Source organism: Zalophus californianus, chromosome 11 (assembly GCF_009762305.2).
Source record: "Zalophus californianus isolate mZalCal1 chromosome 11, mZalCal1.pri.v2, whole genome shotgun sequence".
Classification (NCBI taxonomy): Eukaryota; Metazoa; Chordata; class Mammalia; order Carnivora; family Otariidae; genus Zalophus; species Zalophus californianus.
Genome location: NC_045605.1, coordinates 37954367 through 37976354, shown reverse-complemented (window position 1 = coordinate 37976354; position 21988 = coordinate 37954367). Strand labels below are relative to the sequence as shown.

The 21988-nt window shown below is 44.5% G+C and overlaps 1 protein-coding gene across 5 annotated transcripts in view; it reads left to right on the top strand.

Moving 5' to 3' along the window:
* The window catches only part of AMOTL1 (angiomotin like 1), a 116225-nt gene that overhangs the window by 12803 nt on the left and 81434 nt on the right, over positions 1-21988 (top strand). For 2 of the 5 annotated variants that reach the window (XM_027578860.2, XM_027578858.2), the window contains exon 1: positions 8589-8776. The exons of 2 other annotated variants lie outside the window; for them this stretch is intronic. In XM_027578860.2, the coding sequence (XP_027434661.1) occupies positions 8728-8776 (49 nt within the window). In that variant the 5' untranslated portion in view covers positions 8589-8727. One more of the 5 variants, XM_027578861.2, reaches the window with a different exon arrangement.

Below are 21988 nucleotides of genomic sequence, written 5' to 3'. Positions count from 1 at the left end.
ATTATGTTTTCTTTTACTTATTTAAAATGCTGCTTAGCCTGTTCAATTGATTTCTACTAATGGGTTGCCAACTGCCATTTAAAAAACAATGCTCTAGAGTGTTATATGGCAAATGGAGAATCAGTCTGTTCTTCCTTTCTTTCTGAAAGCTACCAAAATATTTGAAGATAGCTATCAAATTGTATCTTAATCTTCTCCACACAATGGACCAGAGCTAATACGCTCTGCTTTCTCCATTCCATCATGCTCAACATCTGCAGAGCGCTCTCTAGGTGAGGAAGAACTCAGAGAACTGAACACATGGCCTCACATACAGCTTGACCAATATTTGGCATAGTGGGATCATCAGACCCCTTGATCTCAACCTCCCATCCAAATTACTATCACTCCATCAATCAATACTCATTGGGAATGGTTACTTAATATTTTAAATTTACCTAAAATATCTAACCCATTTTTTTCCTGTTTTGTCTATAAGGGTATCTGGAGATATTTTTCCTAATTGGGGAGGGGAGGGGCTCAAATCATGATGCCCATCATTCATGTATCCTGGATCTACCAATGAAATATTCCCAGACTCAAGAAATGTAAACAAAAAGAAACTATGTATCTAGCACAACAACAATTAAATCTCCTCTTACAGTGACTATATTTTGAAAGAAAATGGATAACAGGTTAGTAATAACAGCTAATAATTATGGAGTGTGTGCTGCTTGTTAAGCACAGAGCAGAGAGCTTTATACTCTACATGCAACTGACTCATGCATTTCTCACAACACTTTGAGGTGGCTGCTACTGTAATTACCACTTACTGAAAGAAGAAAAACTGAACTTTAATAAAGTCAGGTCATTTAACCAGTCTTGTAATCAATAAGTGGTAGAGGGGAAGCTGGTCCCAGGCCCATCTGACTCCTCAGCCTGTGCTCTAGAATACTTAACTCAGTATTGAGTCCACATATGGGAAACTACCTTTGGTATGTCACATATCTAGCATGGTGCTTTTATGGGGGTGCTTCATAGATCTTGCTCCCTCCCATAAGGAAGCGGAAGAACTTAGTAGCAAGTTGAGGTCCCTAGCAGCCCCCAGGAGTCTATGGAGAGTGTCTAGATTCATCACTAACCGCACTAGGGTCAGGCCTCATGGTGCTTTCTAGTGGTGCGGTGCTGCCTGGAGGATGGGGAGGCATCTCTCCTGTCCAGGAGACCTGGGAGGAAGAACTGAGTGCTTGGGAAACAACACAGCTCTGCTCTGAACACAGGTTCAAATCCTGACTCTCTCACTGATGCACCAGGTGATCTCTGGAAATTCATCTAATCTCACCTTGCCCCTTTTCCTCATGTGTAAAACATGGATAATAGCACCTACTGTGCAGGGTGTTGGGTAAATGAGATAAAATGAGATAAAATGAGATCATGTACGAAATCACCTGGCACAGAAGAGACACCACTCCGTGCATGCTGGTTCAAGACAGAACACTGGGTTCTGATCATTCTTCTACAACAAGCAAGAGACCTGTTCCTTCATTTAGACTGAGATTCGGAGTACATGGAAACGTAGGTTCCCAAATGTCTTATACCAGTGGTTCTCAAAGAGTGGTCCATGGACCAGCGGCATCAGCATCATCTGGAAACTTGTTAGAAATGCAATTCTGGGACACCACCCTGACCTCCTGAATCAGAAAATCTGGGGCGGGAGGGTAACCCCCTCCTCCCCCAACTGCTGTCTGTTTTAACAAGCTCTTCAGGTGACTATGATGCAGGTAAAGTTTCGGAACCACTGCCCTACTGGTACTGAGAATCTGGGGTCTTTTCCCGTTTTCAGAAGGACTCAGTTGAAGCCTCTGGAGAGACTGCATCTTTCATGTAGAGACTGTGACCAAATACATAGACTGTAGAGTTCACTTTCAGGTTGTTTCCATTTGGTCCTCTTGTTATTGTTTATCCCAAGTTGTTCATTTTCTGACGTTCCTTATCTCTCTCCCACTTAATTTGAAACTCATCTTCTATATACCTTATATCACAAAGGTTGACTGGAAAGGGACTGTTCACAGACACTGGGTAGAGGAGACTGGTAACATTCCTGTGGAACTCTTCCAGGGCCCATCCCTGCAGGCCCTCTCCTCCCTTTGTCTCCTTTAAGTTCTCCCCTCTCATTGAGCTCTTCTCTGCTTCAGAATCTTTGCACATGCTGTTTGCCCAGCTGGAACACTCTGGCCCTCTCTGGCACCATCTTGGAGACGCCTTCCCTTTCCAGCTCCTTTCTCCCCCCTTAGTCTCTGTTACTGCGCCCTGCTCTTGTTCTTCATCACACATAGATCAATGAATTATAGGCTTATTTATATACATGTTAGTTAGAGCCCATATGACCGTACTCACGCACCTGGCAGAGTGTGTGGCTTATTAGTCAATGTAACCAATAATATGTTTTGAAGGAATGAATGAATGCATGCATCATTGTAGCTCTCCCGTGGCCCTGCTTTCTTTCAAACTCTATTGTGTTTTCGGTTAATCCTTTCAGTTAGTCCTTCTGTTTTTTGGTCTTAATTTTTTCTAGTTATTTCTAATTATTCCCCCCTCTACCTTGAACTTTTCTGAAGACTCTTGTTCTGCTTAGCGTGATACTGGCTTTATCGCTGACACACAATAAATACTTTCTGATTTCTGGATGGATAACTTATCAGTTAAGATGTGAATTTGAACTCTTCCCCCCCCACTCTGACTCTATGCTGTAAAATAATTTCTTTTCTCCTGAATTGAACCACCTGGAGTGGCTAGAGCCATTAGGAATGGTGAGAGTTTCCCCACTTCTCTGTCTCTGGCATTTAAATTACAAGACATGTCATCTTTAGTGCATATTCCAGAAAGAACCAGAACTGCTATACACGTTGTGGAGGGGCCTTCCTTCTCACTGTTGTTTGTAGCTAAGAACAGAAAGGACATGTTTTCAGAATAAAATACCCGAGCGTCCTTTTCAGAATGGCGGTGACAAGGGCTCTTAAGTACGAACATTCTGACCTGAGTTATCACCAGTTACTGTGACAATCCTTGTTTTTAATAGTGATTTTATGTTGCTGTTATTTTAGAAACTCAGTATGATTCCAACTTTAGGGGGAAAAAAACCCCAAATATGTCTACATCATCCTTGGAAATAGAGAAAAACATAATTAGTTTTTTGTTCATGAAAAAAGGAAAAGGAAGAAATAACCATATCAAGATATACTGTCGGGTGAACAAAACTGAGGCTGCCTCCTGCTAGTCTGCAATTGGATTCACCCAGCAACTCAACGGAATGATCAATATGGTGGGAAGCTTGGGAACCTGTAAACGGGGACCATTAATTACTCAACTAACCCAGTGGTTCTCAGCGGGGGGCAATCTTACCCCATAGGAGACATTTGGCAACATCTGGAGACATCATTAGTTGCCACCACTTGGGGTGGAGTTGCTCCTGGCATCTACGGGGTGCTGCTAAAACCTCCCTCCAATGCTCAGGACAGTCGTTCATAATGCAGACTCATTTGGTCCAAACTGTTAGTGCTGCCGCTAAGAAACCTTGAGAAAACCAATCAACCAAAAAGTATGAGCTTTCAATACTCCCAAGATTTCTATAGTAACAGTAGCAATTAATAATTGAAATGATTATTACTTATTAAGTATCTGCTACTTGCCAGCGTCTTTGTAAAGAATTCCTAGCTACTGAGTCAGGATCTGACCCCAGGTTTGTTCCGGGACATTGTCTGTATTCTCCCTCCTTAGCATTTTTGTGTGTGTGCATTTTCCCTGAACATGATCGTGTCTACCCTCTGCTGATTGTGTTTTCTATCGATCAAATTAGGGGTTGAGTGCATCCTAGGTAATACACTCACAGGAGAAAGCCACGGGCAAGAAGAGACCGGTGTGTCGCTATGCGGGGTGAAGCTAAAAACATCCAGACAAACAGGCCTCAGATCTATAACTTACTAGATGAGTCTAACGCCTATGTAGGATGGTAGCATGGAGACTGGCCTTTAGTAGGTACTTAATAAATATTTGTTGGGAAATGTTTTCATAATCAACAGAGTGCTTGGTGTAAGCTTCAAATGGAGCAAGGTTTTCAAATGCCCTATTCTGTTATATCACATTGAGTTCCTCCTAAAAGCAGCACCTGGTATTTCCAGAAGTTCAGAGGCGCCTCACCTTGTGTATTTCCACTTGCTCTTGACATCTTTATCTTCTTTGTTTTTTACTCTTCCATTCTTAGTCTGGCCCGGCAAAGGCTCACCCCTTGCTCCTCCCTCTCCACACACAATATTTCCTGGCCCCCCCATCTACTCGAGGCTCTCCCAGTATTCCCTGAATTTTGCTCCTGTCAGCAGCTTGCGAGATGGGGGCAGGGCATGTGTCAGAGGAAGCATGTGCCATGTGAGAAAGCTTATTTGAGAACATGATTTTGTATTTGGAAACAAGAAGGAAAAGATCACAACTATCATCATTGTAAAACAGGGGACTGAAAGAAAAGCTTGGGAGAAACCGTCTTGCCTGGCAATAATATGGCAATGATCATATCTGCGGTGGGCGTGACCTTTGTATATTTATGAAAAGGGGCTCAAAGGAAAAGTGCTGAGAAGCATGACAGTGTGTGCTTTCTTTTCCTGTGTCCAAGTCTTTGCTAGTAGTACCCTCCTCTCAGCACTCGGATTTCTTGGAACCTGCTGTTTGCCTGCCGTACAGCATCAGTCACTCCATTCTGCTCCCGTAATGCTTTGTTTTTAACTTCTAATATGTCACCCATCATCCTTTACCTTGATCATACTAAGCTCTGATGTAGTGAATGCTTCTGAAAGAGAATCACAAGAGCTCCTTGACCCCAAGGAGCCAGTCGGAGACCTTAGTTCATGCCCCTCAAACTGCAATGTGCCAGGAGTCAGAATGGATTCTAGGACGTCACCCTTAGAGATTCTGAATCTCTAGAATTTGGAGGTGGGGACATCAGAAAATGAATTTGTATGTGTCCAGTTTATACATCACACTTTGGGAAGCACTTAAAAAAATCTCCTTACATGTTCTGGAAGCAAAACAAGCATTTTGATAAGGACAGCCTGGCTACATCCAATCATTGGTTTGTTCACTCAACAGGCATTGACTGGCAACTCATAAATGGAGTGTGACCTGTTTTAGGTGATGCTGTGTAGTGACTGTCCCTGTGGTGGTCATGACCACTGTCTTCTTGCCATCTGTTGTTTCCCTCCTACTAAGCCCAGGCCCAACCTAGTCAACGTAGTAGGTGATAAGGACTTTAAGGGGTGTGTTTGGAGGGTGCAGAGAAGAGTGAGGGGAAAGGAGGTTTGCATTTTATTAGGGAATTTCAATTCCTTGGTATTTCAAATCATTGGAGGAGAAAAAAAGGGTTTCTTTTACTGGATTTCTTTTGTGTGTCCAGCACTTGATAAGCCAATGATGTAAGTGTAATTATTCCCATTTTACAGAGGAGGAGGCTGGTTCATGTTATGTTACTTTTCATAGCAGGAAAGAAGTGGACCCAGGGTTAGAACTCAGGACTAGCTCTAAAGACCATATTCATTCTCCTCCACCTGGATGCCTCTGTCATCTGGTGTGGAACATCCTAGTGTGTGCCTTGTTTGGACTTAAAGACTGTTCTTTGAGTTGTCCCTAAGCGTGCTGAAATTGTTCCATCACCTTCTTAACTTTCTTAGGAGTTAGTAAAAGACAACTGGGTCACTTTAGAAAGAATGCTGACATTTAGAGTATCTAGATCCAAAGAAAACACAGATGCTGACTGGTGAGCTACCTTACGGCTAGTAAAGCAGATTTCAGTTTTTGTTGTCGACATACCTTGTTTCTCTTTGGCCCCAACCATATGTTGGAATCAGCAACCAAATATACTGTAAAACATTATTGATAACCTGTTGCTAGTCAAATCTGAAGTCTTTTTCTCAAGCCTTAGTTCCTGAACAATAGATTCTCATATATATATATATTTTTTTCTCAGATATATTTGATGTGCAAGATTATTCATTTTCTATATTTGATGTGGTGATTATTAATAGTTGAAGAAATTCAGGTGCATGGAGGGGAAAAATTGGCCCGCCATGTACTTGACCCTTGTATTATTACTTGGTATCCAAGTTGAAGAGCTCAGGCTAGGTCCACCTGCTGGGGTCAGCTGACTTGTGGAGCCCACAAGCAGTACCTACCATGTCATGGGAAGTCTAAGAATCCGGACCCCCTGCTGGAGGGACCTTCTCAAAACTTCCTCTGGCCTCCATGCCTTTAAACCTCCCCACTCTTCTACTTCTCCAACCTTTGCTCTTCTTCCTCCTCCTTTCCCTAATTTTTTTGTCCTGGACCTTCTCCAAGTAAACCGACCTTCATAGCTTCATTTCTATTTTTCTCTGCATGTCTGTTCTCCACTTCTCACCCACATTCTTGTTCCTTCTTTCCTCTTGCCCAGAGGACAGTAAAGTCTTTCAACAACTTCCTCAAACCAGTTCCCCCTCTTCACTCAGCTTCTCCCAGCATTGGTTCAATGACACATCCTTCCAGGAATGGTCCATTCTTCCTATGACCCAGGTTCCAAACTGGCTTGACTTGATTACCTTGTTCTTCCTCCTATCTAAGTCACTGGGAAAAGTAAAATCTTGCCTCAAAGATTTGGTATCTTCACTGTATCTGGTATCTTCAAAGATTTGGTATTTGTATGGTATCTCGCTCTTCCTTTCCCATCTCCTTTGCCTGGACCTCACAAGTCATTGCTTCCTGAGACTGGTTCCCAGATTAGCTCCCTACCTCACAAGGCTATTGAAGGGTTGATTGAAATAATAATAGCAAGTATACATTCAGCACTTATATGCATTATGCTAAGTATTTTATTTGTTACTTCATTCCATCCTTACAACCACCTTGCCATGGCTATTTCCATCACCTTTCAAATGAAACAGAAGTTTAGAAAAGTTAGGTGACTTGCCCAAGGTCACACAGTGAGTGAGTGGGTGAGCTGTCACTCAACCCATACCTGTTTTGTTCCAGTGGATGTTTGTAACTATTAAATTTTGCTGCCTCCTAGGATATAGTGTGTTATCTAATGGGGGCAATTAATAAATGTTGGTTTCCTTCCTTCTTTCCCTTCTTTTTCTATCCATTATCTTTTCCCCACTCTAGACTAATTTCCTACAAATGCTACCTGCATCTGAGCCCCACCACCCTTCAAGGCTCCCCTTTCTTCTGCACAGAGTCAGTCCTTTACTCCACATTTTTTAGGCATCACCAGCGTTTTCTGGTTGCATATCTTTTCTATTTAAATAAATCCTAGAAAGGCTGGTTAGCTGCTGTTCCTTTTATGTGTTATCATGTGTTTCTTTTATGTGTTATCAAGTCCTAGGGTAGCTGACTTTAAATGGAGTTAGGTATTTGGTAAATGATTGTTAAATTACTGCCTTTGGGTTTTATCTTGAGAGCCGAGGTTACTAAGCCATCAGAAGAATCAGAAGAATAGACTGGAATCAGGATACACAATCCACCAGAATTGACCAGAAGGGTACAACCACGGGGCGGACTACTTGGGGAATTGCCCCAGTCCAGGCAGGAATCCCAGAAGAAATCCCTATCTAGTGAGAAGGCAAAGGGAGCAGAGGAGCACAAGATAAGAGGTGTGGTATGCACTGACTCCTGGTAACGTCTTCCACAGCAACTATTCTATTCCCTGGTCTGTCCACCTCTCAGCCGCAGAGCAGGCCTCTGAAAGGTAGGGAGAAATGTTATGGTTGCATGGTTCCAGGTCCCCAGATCAAGGCTCCAGAGGTCTGCCCGGTATAATTGAGTATAATGGGATGGGTGAGTAGTGTTTCTTAATACAGCCCGATTTAAGAGGTGGGGCAGAATGGGCAACATTTTTCCAGAGTCACTTTCTGTGCTTCCACCAGGGCAGATAACAGCCTGTGGGGTTGTGACCACAGGATGTACAGTTCTGCCAACACATTTACTACCTAAGGCTATAAGACCTGTTTGGGCCCTTCTGCTTGTCAACAGAGTCGAACGTAGCAGCTCAGCGCCCAGTCCCAGGGCGTGATAGACGTACCGGGGCCTGAGGAATGCAAAGAGCAGTGTGGCCGCTTTTCACCTGGAAATTCCACTTAAGAAGAAAAGATCTGAAACATAACCTAATCTGGACTTTGAGGGCAGACCAGGAAACCGATTTCTGCCCGAGTTGGGTTGGTGGGAAGGAAGAGAAACTCGAAGGAGGGAGAACTGTTGAGTCTGACATTAATTAAGCCGCGGCAGGGAAGCAAACGGCGGAGGCTATCGCCCTCCTAAACTCTCAGGGAGACACGTCAGCTGGAGCTCGGGGCAATTTCAGCAGGCGATGTCCCGGCCCGGGAGGGGTGGCGGGCGGCTGCAGGCGGGCTCTAGGGCCCAGCGGCCCGGCGCGGGGGCGGGGGTGGAGTGTAGGGTTACAGTGACGAGCGCGACGACCCTCCCCGGCCCGTGCGCGGGGAGCGGGGAGCCCGGGGCGGGGAGCGCGGGCTGCGGTGGGACGCGCGGGACGCTCTAGGACCCAGCAGCGGCGGACGGCTTCGGGGCTGGAGGTGAAGCCCTGGCATTTCTCTCCTTCCTGTGTGAATGGGGCTGACTGTCGGGCGCCGCTTCCCCGCGCTGCCCCACGCCATGCCCTGCACGCTGCCCGGCGGCCGCCTTCCCCAGCCGCGCCACTGAGCTAGCCATGGTCGCCTCATGTGGCGGGCAAAGTTGCGCCGGGGAACTTGTGAGTCTGCGGTGAAAGGTAACCAGTCCCCGCTCAGGGTGCGGGGAGGGCGCCTCCGAGTCTCCCACGCGAGGGACCCAGCCGACCGGTGCTCCTTCACCCCTTGCTGCTCCCAGCACGGAGCTCCTCCTCGGGGGACCCGGGGCTGAGATCGGCCGGGCTCCCCAGCGACTTGGGCAGCCGATTCGGCGCGGGTGGCCGGGAGTGTCAGCCACCGCAATCTTGCCCTCCCTTACCCAGATTGGTTTAAAAAAAAAAAAAAAGCAGAACTCTGTTCCCGCGCCACCCTGCAGGCCCCCGGTGCCGGCGGGTCGGATCGCCGCGCCGCCCCGCGCCTCATCCGAGCCTGGGACGTTGTGTGGGCCGGCGGGGCTAGGGCCCCCGGGTGCGGGCGCGCCCCCGACGCGGGGCTGGCCTTTCCGGAGGGGCGCTGCCATATGGCTGCACTCTCCGAATCGCGCCCGCGCGCGGGTCTCCCGGCGGCCGAGGGAGGGGGCGGAAGCGAGTGGCCGGTGGCCGCTGCCCTCCGCGCGAGACAAAGGCGCGCACACGGGCCCGCCCGACGGGATGCGGCGCCCGGTCCGGACCCTTCCTGCCGCGCGGGGGAGTCTCGGCTGTGGCGGGCGGGGCCGGCCAGGGGGTCGCGCTCCAGACCCCGGGGCTCGGATCGCGTTAGCTGCTGCTCCTTTGTTCTGCCCAGACAAGTTTCTTAGACAGAAACTGGGGAGTTAGACTTAGCTTTCCCTTGCTGTTAGTGCTGCCTTTAAAAGAATCTGGTTCAAGGGGGGAAAATTAAACTTTCCAAGTGGAACTGGTTTTTCTTGGAATGTGACATTTGTGGCAGGAGGGAGATTGGCACGTCGGCCCATGACAGCCCTGCGGAGCCGGGGGCCCTGCGCCGGGGCAGGGGCCGAACGTGCCCCGGAGGCTGCAGGGCTGGAGGAAGAGGCAGCGAACCCACGACGCCGCGCGCGCACCCACCTCGAGGGCCTCTGCCTCCTGCGCTGAGCTCGCGGCGACGTTTCCAAGTTTCCCCCTTAGGAGCCCAGGCTGTGAATCCCGGCTCCCTACCCGCAGCTCCCGCGCCGCGCCACGCCCTACCCGGTAGGGTCTTGATTGGTGGCTGGGGAGACTTTCCCTTTCCATTTTTGTTTGAAGGTTTTGCTATTTTGGCTTGGGTGTTGGTTCACTGTCTTCAAATGGCAGTGCTTTGGAAAGTGCCCGGCTACTGCATGGATCACCTGGACTAGGGCTTCAGTAGAGGGGCGCCCTGCTCCTGTGGCTTTTGCGGTTGGGACCGAATATTTTGTGCCCTTGGTCCCTCAACTCCTTTGCTCTGTCCTGATAAAGTGCGGACATGGTTGCCCATTTCCTTCTTTCAAGGCATGTTATGAGAATCGAGGTTTTGTACTCCTTATAAAGTCCTTGGTTGGTAGCGTTGGTAGGGGGTCACGAGGGCTAATTATCATCCCCAAAATGCTTTGGACTACCCCAGACAATAACGTTACTTGCCATAAGCGAGTAAAACCTGAATAGAGAGATATTAATAGCTGCTATCCCAAAAAACTTCCTTCCTTTTCGGGAAGTGAAAAGTCAAGCCTTGAAATGTTGAACAATTATGGCTCTCTGCAGGGCCTGTGGGTCCCTGCCAAACTGACTTAAGATTTCCCCTGGCTGCCCACATTGCTGACTACCCACCGCTCCTGGCTGCCCACCACTGCTGGACCCTGTAGGTGGCAGACCCAGGGTAAGGATTAAGGGGGCTCTCTAGATTGCAAGTTCTTGAAGAATCTAGACCAATTTGAAATTTATTTCCCAGGACGGTGTTCTGAGCATGTTCATAGTGCATCTACTATGACCATTCTTTATGGGAATTGTGTGGGAACAATATTTGAATACACTTTGAACTGTTTTGCAGAGGAGTAAAGGGTTGGAAACCACTTATTTGACCGAATGAAAAGGAGGAAGATACTGAGTAAAAGTTTTAGAGATGCCTCTAGTCTCCCTGATGAGGTCTGGGGGGATATTTAGTTTTTGGATAGGTTTAGTTTGACTTTTGTGAGATACATTTCTCAAGATAAATAAGGAAACCCAGGTAAACTCTGCAAATGGATAGGAGGGAGAGAAGGTGCCACACTTTTAATTCACCCTCCCTCTTCTTTTTGAAATGCACAGAAGTGTTGTTTTTTTTAAGTTCTGTGCTGATGGTGGAGGGTGAAGAATATTAATGTACTGAAGGGCATGTGGAGATCAAAGCATTTAAAAATACATCTTTTCATGGAAGCTAATGGAGGACTTTCAGTTTAAATGGGATTTAAAACTGCTGTCCTTAAGAAAAGTACATGAATGCAGAAATGTGAGTGAGTAATTTTATGGGAAGGCACTCTGCTGATTAGACTTGAGAGTGTCTGCCCTTGGCCAGTGAGTCTGGAGGCTTCTGTGGGTAGAACTGTGCTTTTTTTTTTTTTTTTTTTTTTGAAGTCTACCTCCGTGGAGAAGAGAGGACCCAGGGCCTGGGGGAAAGATGGCCAAACTAATTGAATGTAGAAGGCAGCCTGGCTGGTTAGAGTTGCAGGGAAAAGTGCAGCCCGTAGGTACCAGGGCTGTTTTTCTTCATAGTAATTTGTGAAACTGCTTTGAAAATGATTAAGTACTGTATAACGTAAGGCTTTTTAAAAAAAAAAAAATTAATGACTTCTGAAACAAGGGAAGTGGTAGTGAAAACTGTAAAAATCTGAAAAATTTTCCAGGCCAGTGAAATAAAAGGAAGTAACTTTGTAAGACCTGTTAGTAGTTCTGATATGCAAAATTCTCCCAAAGTAGCATCCTGCACCCTGGCCCCCACAACCCCCATGTGGCTATCTGCATTTCAAATGCATATGGAAGCAGCTCAGGTCAGGAAATCCTCTAGCGTTTTGAATAATTTTTCTCCTATTTTTTCATTAATTTTGGTAGGCTCTTATGTCCCAGAATTCACTAGGCAATGGAATACTTGAAAAGCAAGGGGTAAGTTGGAGGTCAACTAAGAGGACATATTTGATTATAAGGTTTGTTGGAAATAATCGGAGGTTGTTGAAGTTTTTGTTTTTTTGCTTATCGATTTTTTTTGAATTTTTATTTTGTTGGTTTGACTTTGTTTTGTTTTGGAAGAAAGGCAAAATTTAAATCTTGGCCATTGTGGGTAGGTCAGTACACTACTTTTGCTGAAGGAAGCCACGCCTGGGCTTGTGTGTTGGCACATTCCCCGTTCTCTAAATTGTGAGGCCCTTGGCCTCTGTTCTTGTGAAACAGGATCTATTCATTCCAGGCACTTAGGCTAGGACTCCTGGATTCCCAAAGGGGTTTACACATCAGGCCTTTTTTTTTTTATTTTATGAGGGGGATGGAGAAGTAGCTCTAAGATGTTAGGAAATGTATCCCTATTAAGACTCTGGAGAATTGGATTTAACCTAAAAAAAAAAATGAAGTCACATAGACCTACTGTGTGACTTTAAATCTGTGTTTGGGACATCACTTGACTAGTCATGCAGCTATATATATACATATATACCTCTTTTTTGTTCATTTTGTTTTGCTTTTAAGTAAAAGGCCTGTAGTTCACTTTTTAAAAAACTTTTTATTTTGAAATGATTATAGCTTTATGGAAAGTTGCAAAAATAGTAGAGAGGTCCTGTGTACTCTTCACCCATTTTCCCCCATTGGTAACATCTTACATAACCAAAGTACAATAGAACCGGAAACTGACATGGGTGTAGTCCACAGAGCATAGTCAGATTTCACTGGTTCTGCATGCACACATCTGTGTCTGTGTGTATCTATACTTCTTTGCATTTTTTTCACACTTGTGGATTCTGGTAACCACCAGCACAGCCAAGATATAGAACTGTTCCATCAGCTCAAGGATGTCCCTTATGCCACCCCTCACAGTCACATCCACTCTCTCCCCTTCCTGCACCCAGCTGTAAACCCTAGTAACCACTAATCTCTTATCCCTCTGTCATTTTGAGAATGTTACAAAAATAAAATCATGTGGTATGTAACCTTTTGAGATTCACTTTTTCACTCAGCATGATACCCTTGAGATCCACCCAGGCTGTCACATTATCAACAGTCTGTTCTTTTTTTTATTGCTGAGTAGTAGTCCATGGTATGGATATACCACAGCTTGTTGAACCATTCCCCTACTGAAGAACACTTGGGTTGTTTCCAGTTTTTGGCTCTTACAATTTAAGTTGCTGTGAACATTTGTGCACACACGGGGTTTTGTATAGACATGTTTTCATTTCTCCAGGATAAATGAGCAGGAGTGTGATTGCTGGGTTTTGAATGGTAGGTGTATGTTTTGTTTTTTTAAGAAATTGCCAAACTGCTTTCTAGAGTGGCTGTACAATTTTGCATTCCCACCAGCCACGTATGAGAGATCTGGTTTTTCTCTGCATCCTTACCTGCGTTTGTTTATTTTTTTAGCTGTCCCAATAAGTATTCTAGTCTCAGCCTGATTTTAATTTGCATTCCCTAATGGCTAATGATGTTGAGCATCTTTTCATGTTTGCCATCCATGTGTCCCCTTTGGTGAAATGTCCGCTCATGGCCTGCTCATGTTCTAACTGGATTGGGTTTTTTATTACTCTTAAGCTTTGAGAGTTCATATATTCTGAATATGAGTCCTTTGGCAGATATATGGCTTGCATATATATTTTTCCAGTATGTAGTTTGCCTTTTTATCTTTTTAACCGGATCTTTTGCAGGGCAAAAGTTTTTAATTTTGATGAAGTCCAGTTTATTGATTATTTTTCCCTTTTATGGATTGTGTTTTTAGTGTCACGTCTAAGAATGCTTGACCTAGGCCTACATCCCAAAGATTTTCTCCTATGTCTTGTTTTTAAAGTTTCATAGTTTTACATTTTTTAAAAAAGATTTATTTATTTATCTATTTTAGAGAGAGAGAGAGAGGCAGGGAGGGGCAGAAGGGGAGGGAAACTTAAGAAGACCCTGTGCCGAGTGAGGAGCCAAATGTGGGATGCTATCTTTTTTTTAAAATTTTTTATTGTTATGTTAATCACCATACATTACATCATTAGTTTTTGATGTAGTGTTTCATGATTCATTGTTTGTGCATAACACCCAGTGCTCCAAGCAGAATGTGCCCTCTTTAATACCCATCACCAGGCTAACCCATCCCCCACCCCCCTCCCCTCTAGAACCCTCAGTTTGTTTTTCAGAGTCCATCGTCTCTCATGGTTCGTCTTCCCCCTCCGATTTACTCCCCTTCATTCTTCCCCTCCTGCTTGTGGGATGCTATCTTGCGACCCTGAGATCACAACCTGACCTGAAACCAAGAGTTAGACGCTCAACCGACTGTGCCACCCAGGACCCCCATAGTTTTACATTTTATGTTGAAATTAGTTCATTTTTGCCCTCTTTTAAGAATTTGTATGTCTGGTTACCGATCTTAAAAACCATCTCTTAGGTGTTTATTATGTTTTTAGTGCTCTGGAAGCACACTGTTGACCCAGGCATGTTCCCACTCTCAAGAGCTCACCCCTTAGTGGGGTCGTTGTATGGACGTTTCTGTGTGTGAAGAACAGTAAAAGAGACAAACATGATGTGCTGTGGGAACACTGAGCAGAGAGGGCTCACTTTGATGGAGGCAGTTGGGGCTTCCCTGCGCAGGTTGCCCATGCATGGTGGGAATAAAATCAGTTCTTGCCTTTGATGCAGGTTTTGGATATCTGTATTGCCATGAATTCTTCAGTGTGGGTTATCCTGGTTCTTGAGCACATGCTGAGGGACTTGGGGTAAACTGAGTGTGGTTGAGGGCTTTTTGGGAACTGCACGTGGCGTAATAGCTTAAACAATAATAAAAATGCAGTATAATAATAAAAACTCAGTAACATACAGAGTATGAAGAAAGTTAGATAGCCTTAAAATGAGAATGTGTGTTAAAGTGAAAAAGGTGGTAATATTCTAGGTTGTTTAAGAACAGTGGACCTGGTTTGCTTCCTGACCCTGCTGCCTCCTTGGTGTATAATCTCAGGGAATTTGACCTGCTGAAGCATCATGGATAAAATGAAGACAGTAGTAGTTCTTTACCTCTTGGAATTGCATGAGGGTGGAAAGAAATAGTGCATATGTACTGTGCTGGGCACATTGAAAGCACTCAATAAATACCTGCTGCTATTATTATTATTATTAAAATAACAGAGACCAATGGTTTTAGAATGTTATGTGTATTCTCATGTATGTCCTTTCTCTGAGAAACTGGAATTCCAGTTCTTATAGAAACTGAGCTTTTCACAGTTGGGAACACTGTATCGTGTACCAAATATTATTTATTGCATGAAGTTAGAAGTTAGGACACTATTCACAAGCTAGTACTGGCTATAAAATAGACCTTTTCCCCCACCTATCAACCAAGGTTTTCTGAGTAAAGAACAGTTTCCTCTCTGCCCCAACTGCAGGAGGTCTGTGTGCTCTCAAAGCTAGTTCGGAGGTTACAGTGCTTGTCACCCTAGGTACAGTAAGTCAGGGCTGATGTCACCAGGATGTGTCCCAAACTTCACGACCGGCAGCTCCCTTTCCTTTCCCTCGCTGACTAAAAGTGTGTGTTTCCCAGAGGAAGTGGAATGAACTCCAGACGTTCGTTCTAGAGCAGTGGTTAGAACAGTGGTTCTCAAATGTGGTTGGACATCAGAGTCACCAAGAGGGCCTATGTTTTAACAAAACAAACTGTGAGGGCCCCCCCGCCCAGTTTAGTTTCAGTTAGCTCTTGAAGGGGCCTGAGAATTTGCATTTCTAACAAGTTTCCAAATGATGCTGGCCCTGCTGGTCCAGGGATCACACTTTGAGAACCACTATTTGAGAGCATAATCTCCCTTTAACTGGCTCTAGACTGAGGTGATTTACTCTTTGGAACTGAATTTATTTCTGGCCCCCATCTATTTTTACTTTGAGTTCTCAATCTACACTGTCCACAGTAACCACTAGCCACATGTGTCTATCTAAATCAGTCAAAAGTCAGTGAACTAAAAATTCCAAGTCTTTAGTCACACGAGCCGCAATTCAAATGCCTAATAGCCATTTGCTTCGGTGCAGCAAGTTCCATTGGCTAATGCTCTTCTAGAGAGATGTTAGCCCAGTTTGACTGATGGCACCATTATCGGGCTTCATAAGATGGGACAGGGACACATTTTTGACTGACATGAATCACTTCTCTCTTGAAGTCCTGTGTGGACCGATTGGGAGAAAATACCACAGGCCACTCCTCTGTCAACATGAACCTCGTTTTTGGAGATTCATCTCATCTGGAAGGTGGGTCAGCAAGGGTTATGGTTAAGGGTTGGGTTATGCTGGGAGCAGCGCTTACCAGGTTAGCAGGCTGTTATCAAGAGGAATCTACTGTTCCTAGGGATGTTTGCGGCTTTCGTTCCGTTCCTGGGGTTCTCCCGGGGGGTGTGGTCCCTGAGAGAAGCAAATAGAAATGCTAGTGTGGAGTTAACACCGAGAGGCCCTTCTCCCCGGGAGGATCTAGGGCCAGCCTGGACTCCTCCACCTTGGGTCTGTTCCACTGTTGAACCAGCCTTTGTCAATGCAAGGCAGGGGGTGGGCCTTTGGCCGGTGTCTGGACTTGCTGAGATACTGTTCCACACTGCATCATCCTGACGGTTGCCTCCTTTGAAAGTGTTCTGTAAGCTGTAAGGTTCCTTTCCCTTCCCCACATCCAGCTCCTTGCACTGACTTCCCCAGTACTTCTTGCATACTTCTCCTCCCTTTGCATGTACACCCACCAGGTGGTTAGGCACTCATTACCCGGCTCCGGCATCCTCGCTAGGCGCACGACTGGTCTTCCCACTTCTGTTCTTCCGCACCTCTTCTGATCTGCTCTGTCCTTCCTTCTTTCCTCCACCCTTCTCAGAACAGGCAGAGCAAGACAAGGGTGATAGGTATCTTGTCTTCCAGGCTCGCTTTGCTTCCTGCATTAGGTGAGGCTTTCCCTGCACCCTGTGGCCCTGCGCCAGGGAGGAAGGAGGCACCTCACATTTAGCTGCTGCTTTTCAGGCGGAAGGGCTGCTCTGGGTCGTGTGACCCAGGAATGTGACCCCCAAAGACAGCTATGAGGCAGGGCTTTCCCTTCCTGACATGAACTGTACTCCGAAGGACTTTGAGAACCAAGTTCCTGAAGAGTAAGTGCCCTCTCTCTACGGGGTTGGGGGGAAAGGGGTAAATATGAAATTCTCTGGCAAGGCCCTGTTTCCTGAGGGACCAGTTTCTAAATATCACTGCAGCTAGGTTGATTGCTCATCCTGGTTATGTAGGAAAAGGTTGAAAGATATAAGGGCAGTTGAGATTGCCTGTCTGGGATCTTTTTTGAGCAATGGGGGATCAAAGAGGAGGAAAAATAGAAAAAGTGGCTAGGAAGTGTGCTCTTTCAGAATTATGGAAACCAGTGGATGCAGTACCTAGGGGACAGCATTAATTCACTGCAGAATATGTGTAACACCAGTTTGGTTTGTGTATCTAGAAGAGTGAAAGAAAACGTCTTCTGAAATCAAAGTAGCTTAAATTAAGATACCTGGGAAAGTAATGTAAACAGCATCACAAAACCACTTACACAAAACTTAAATATTATGGGGCTGTCAGATAATAAGCAGGAGGTTTGCAAAAGGACATAATCCTGACAGACTTCCTTCCTGTGGCCATGACTGGCCTGATAGATCATAAATGAGCAGTCGTGGCATGAAAAGTGGGGAGTACATTTACTTTAGCTAACTTTGAGATCTGATCCTGTAAAGTATTCATCCAAAAAAACCCAAGAATGTAAGATCTAAAAATGTCTTCTCTGAGATACGGATTATCTTAGTCCTGAGTTTAGAAATAAAATTTTCTGAAATTCTGAAGTTGTTTACCTTCAACTTTCCCCAAAATAGATTCCAGGAATTTGGAGAAACAAATTGAAATGAATATAAATATTTATATTTTAATGGCAGTTATTAAGTGACTAAGATCACCTTATTAGTTTAGGAACATAACGTGTGTTATGTGTAATTAAACTTGCTCATAAAGTGGACAGATTTTGTAGTATTAAATTTAGTAGTTAGGCAGTAATCACAAATATCCTAATTGAATTTACTTCGAAATATTTTCAACTTCTCTTCAGGAAGGAACATGTTGAACATTAGGAAGCATGACATTTCTCATTTTTTGGGCAGACTATACATTAGGCAACACCTGGGATACAGAAGCATTCGCCGCTCAGTGAATATCTGTTGAGCGAGGAACTCTGGACTGTGCACGTCAATACTGAGGTGGAGGATTTGATAAGGACATGATAAAAGGATGCAGTCCTCCGTCCGACATTGTAGGGTCTGTCACATGCGTGGAAGTGGACTGAGTGTGGGAAATATGTCCTTTGCTCCCGTGGAATTTAGATTCTAAAAGGGATGTAATGGAGGAAGTCATTAGAAAACAGAAGGCAAACAAACTGGGTTTATTCTGTTCTGAGAAGAGGACGAGGAACAATTTAGAACTACCTTTCAAGTATTTTATCTTCCCTGTGAACTGATTAAGAGGGAATGGGTTTCAGTTACAGATATCATGACTTCTAGAAGCACGGGAAGGGTTCCGTGCCAAGGAGCTTGGGAGGAAATGGAGGTTATAGGTGCAACCAAGGAATTACTAGAAGTGTGGGGCTGTCTCATTCTAGAAATCTCTTTAAATTGAGTGTGATTGAATGCCCTGTATGAATGTGGGAGGTGGGTTTAATGGCTGGTTTTGATGTGTTCATCTGTGGAGCTTTTGAGGAACTTGAGGAAGCTCGTGTGGCTGGAATTGTGACTGACGTGCACAGCAAGAACCAGATCAGATTCAGTAGGTTCTCCCAGATGACGGAGGGGAGCCCTTGGAAAACCATCAGGTGGGGCTGTGTCAGGGGGTCCTGTGAGACATGTCCTATGGCAACAGCGCAGATTGTGTCTACATTTGCCTTTCAGTTTCCTCTTTGATTTGAGTGAGTTGTACAATCTGGGAAGAAGAGTGGAAAATTAGTGCTAATTATGCATCATGATCTGTTTGCAAAGTCTGTTTAATCATGTTGAAAAAGCATTTAGGGGGCGCCTGGGTGGCTCAGTCGGTTAAGCGTCTGCCTTCGGCTCAAGTCATGATCCCATGGTCCTGGGATCGAGCCCGGCATCGGGCTCCCTGCTCCGCGGGAAGCCTGCTTCTCCCTCTCCCACTCCCCCTGCTTGTGTTCCTGCTCTCACTGTGTCTCTCTCTGTCAAATAAATAAATAAAAATCTTTAAAATAAAAAAAAAAGCATTTAGGAATCTATGATGTGTTGTTTACTCTTGTAGTTTAAGAAGTTAAAAAAAAAAAACCCAAAAACAAAACAGCCCCTGGACTTTTAATTCTGTTTATCCTGCAACTTTACTGAATTTACTTACCAGTAATAATAGTTTTTGATAGAGTCTTTAAGGTTTTCTCTATATAGTATCATGTCATCTGCACACAGTAACAGTTTTACTTCTTATTTACCCATTAGAATGCCTTTTCTTTCTTTTTCTTGTCTGATTGCTGCAACTAGGACTTCCAGTACTGTGTTGAATAAAAGTGGTAAGAGAGGACATCCTTGTCTTCCTGAGTTTAGAAGAGAAGCTCTCAGTTTTTCACCATTGAGTATGATGTGTTTATCAATAACTATATCTCCAAAAAATTAACTATATGTCTCCTTTATTTTATTTTATTTTTAAATATTTATTTATTTACTTGAGAGAGCGAGAATGAGAGCACATGAGAGGGGGGAGGGTCAGAGGGAGAAGCAGGCCCCGCGCTGAGCGGGGAGCCCGATGCGGGATTCGATCCCGGGACTCCAGGACCATGACCTGAGCCAAAGGCAGCCGCTTAACCAACTGAGCCACCCAGGCGCCCAACTATATGTCTCCTCTAAACAAACCTTAAAGCTCATCAATGCAGCAGTGAAATCGATGCTCACGTCGATGACCTTTGTCTTTGATTCAGACCTGAGATTCACAATTTCCACAAGTGTTCCTTAGGAACCTTCACTGTGGAAGGAGAGTTTTTTTCCTTCTTATTTGTCATGCTTGGGAGAGAGGACAAATCCTCCCCCCGCCGCCTGTCCTACTGGCCTGTCTGAAGAGGAGCTTCCTAGGCAGCTGAGGGTGTGCAAGGTAGAGCCTGGTTCCTGATACCTCCTCCAGGTCCAACTAGCCCTTGATCGACATGCCAAGGTGACAGACAAGTTAGAGGAGTTTTGAAGAGCCTTCGGATGATACCATGTATTCTTTCGTTTTGGTCTCTGACAGTAGGACTGCACCATTGAGCTTATTTTCAGAGAAATTGTATATTTTAAGATCTTTCAACCCAAGTGCTTGGAAAATTGAAAATGTAATTTTAGTCTAGTTTGTCAATTTGCTGAACAGTCTGACCTAAACAAAACTTCAAATGTCTTCATCTTTATTCGTGTGTGTGTGTGTGTGTGTGTGTTTTTTTGTTTGTTTGTTTGTTTGTTTTTTGGTGGGCAGCAAAGCAAAGTTTATTGAGCAATAGTAAAGTGATAGTACAAAGCTCCCAAAGAGGGAGGAGACCCAAGAGGGCTGCCGTAAATGTCTTCATCTTTGATCTGCTTGAGCATCTTGCTGTTTTTAAAAAGCTCCCTGATTTGATCATTTCTTGAAAGTGAAATTTATACCATTGATTCCTGTTCCATTTCCCCATTCTCATAAAAAGAAGCTAAAATGTACTGAGCACTTATCATGTGCTAGAACACTGTTCATTGCACTTATTTAATCTTTGTGACGGCCCTATGTAGTAGGTCCAGGTGCCGTCTCCATTCACTGATAAGGTAACGGGCACCAAGAAGTTAACTCATTTGCTCAGTTCACGAAGGTAATAAATCATAGAGCCTGGATTCTTACACTGCTTTAGGAGCACATTTGCCAAAACAAAACAAACAAACAGACAAAATGCCCCCTTTTTCTCTTCTTTCCATTTTGGTGGATATTTTCTCCTCTATCTCTGTTATTCTTTAAATCTTTTAATACTCCGGTCTTCTGGCTTGACAGCATCATTCTCTTTTCTCTTCACTCATCATGTCTTAACATCCTTCCCTTTGTCCCAGGACTGCCTGACTTCCTGTTGGGCAAGTTATTACAGTTTCTTTTCTCCCCACCTCCTAAATAATTCTCATGGAGGCTTTTTTTCTAGTGAAATATCATTGTTGATTTGTAGTCCCTTTTATGAAAATCCCTCAAGGGCAAGAAGATGCATTCACATGCAGGTGTTTTCTAGAGAGGCTGCTACCTCTCTCAGATACATTTTCTTTAGTCATTGGAGTCCGTTCGTCTGACAAGTAGAGTTACAGGTAGAGTTCAAGCAGTGCTTTACATCAAAGGTCCTCTGTGTGTCTTCAAGCTTTACCACTTTCAGGGGCTGTGGGCACCTCTCTTTGCTTGGGCAGGGAGGTAATTCACTCTAACGGGTTTGCAGCCATTTTCATCTTAAAGGTCTCTTTAAGTTTTACGTCTTTTGGTCCCTTCCCCATAGAAGAGGCTATAGCACGCAGAGCCATGTTTCTTAAAGTGTGCTCTGTGGAACCCTGGGGGATTCCTGAGACCTAAAAACCACTTTTTTTTTTTTTTAAACCACTTTCATAGTAACAGTAACACACGTGCCTTTTTCACTATAGGGACATTCGTACTGATGGTATAGAAGCAATGCTGGGTGAAACCACAAGTGCCTTTGCCTGGTTCAAGGCTGTGGCACTGATTACTAGTAGTCTACCTGTCCCTGACCAGCATACACTGTAAAAAGCCTGCTTCACTTAAGACCGTTCTTGTAGAAGCAGTACAAATATTAATTTTATTAACTCTCCAACCTCAGCTACACCTTTTTAATGCCTTGTGTGATGAAATGGAAAGTATGCATAAAGTACTAATGCTGCAAACGAGGGGAGAGCTCTCATGTGACTGGGTGGGGAGCTTAACTAGAGGCTCTTCTCATGGGATGCCATTTATAGTTGAGAGAACAGCTGACGAACCGTGGTAATTCTGATTTCTTGGTTTATTGGGTATTTGGTAGATGTTTTCTCAAAAATGAATGAAGGGAGCCTGTCACTTCAAGAAAATCAGTGGACACTCTTTGTTGCCAATGATAAAACTCAAGCTTTCAAGTGAAAATTAGAATTTTGGAAAATTTGGATTTGCCACTATGAGCTT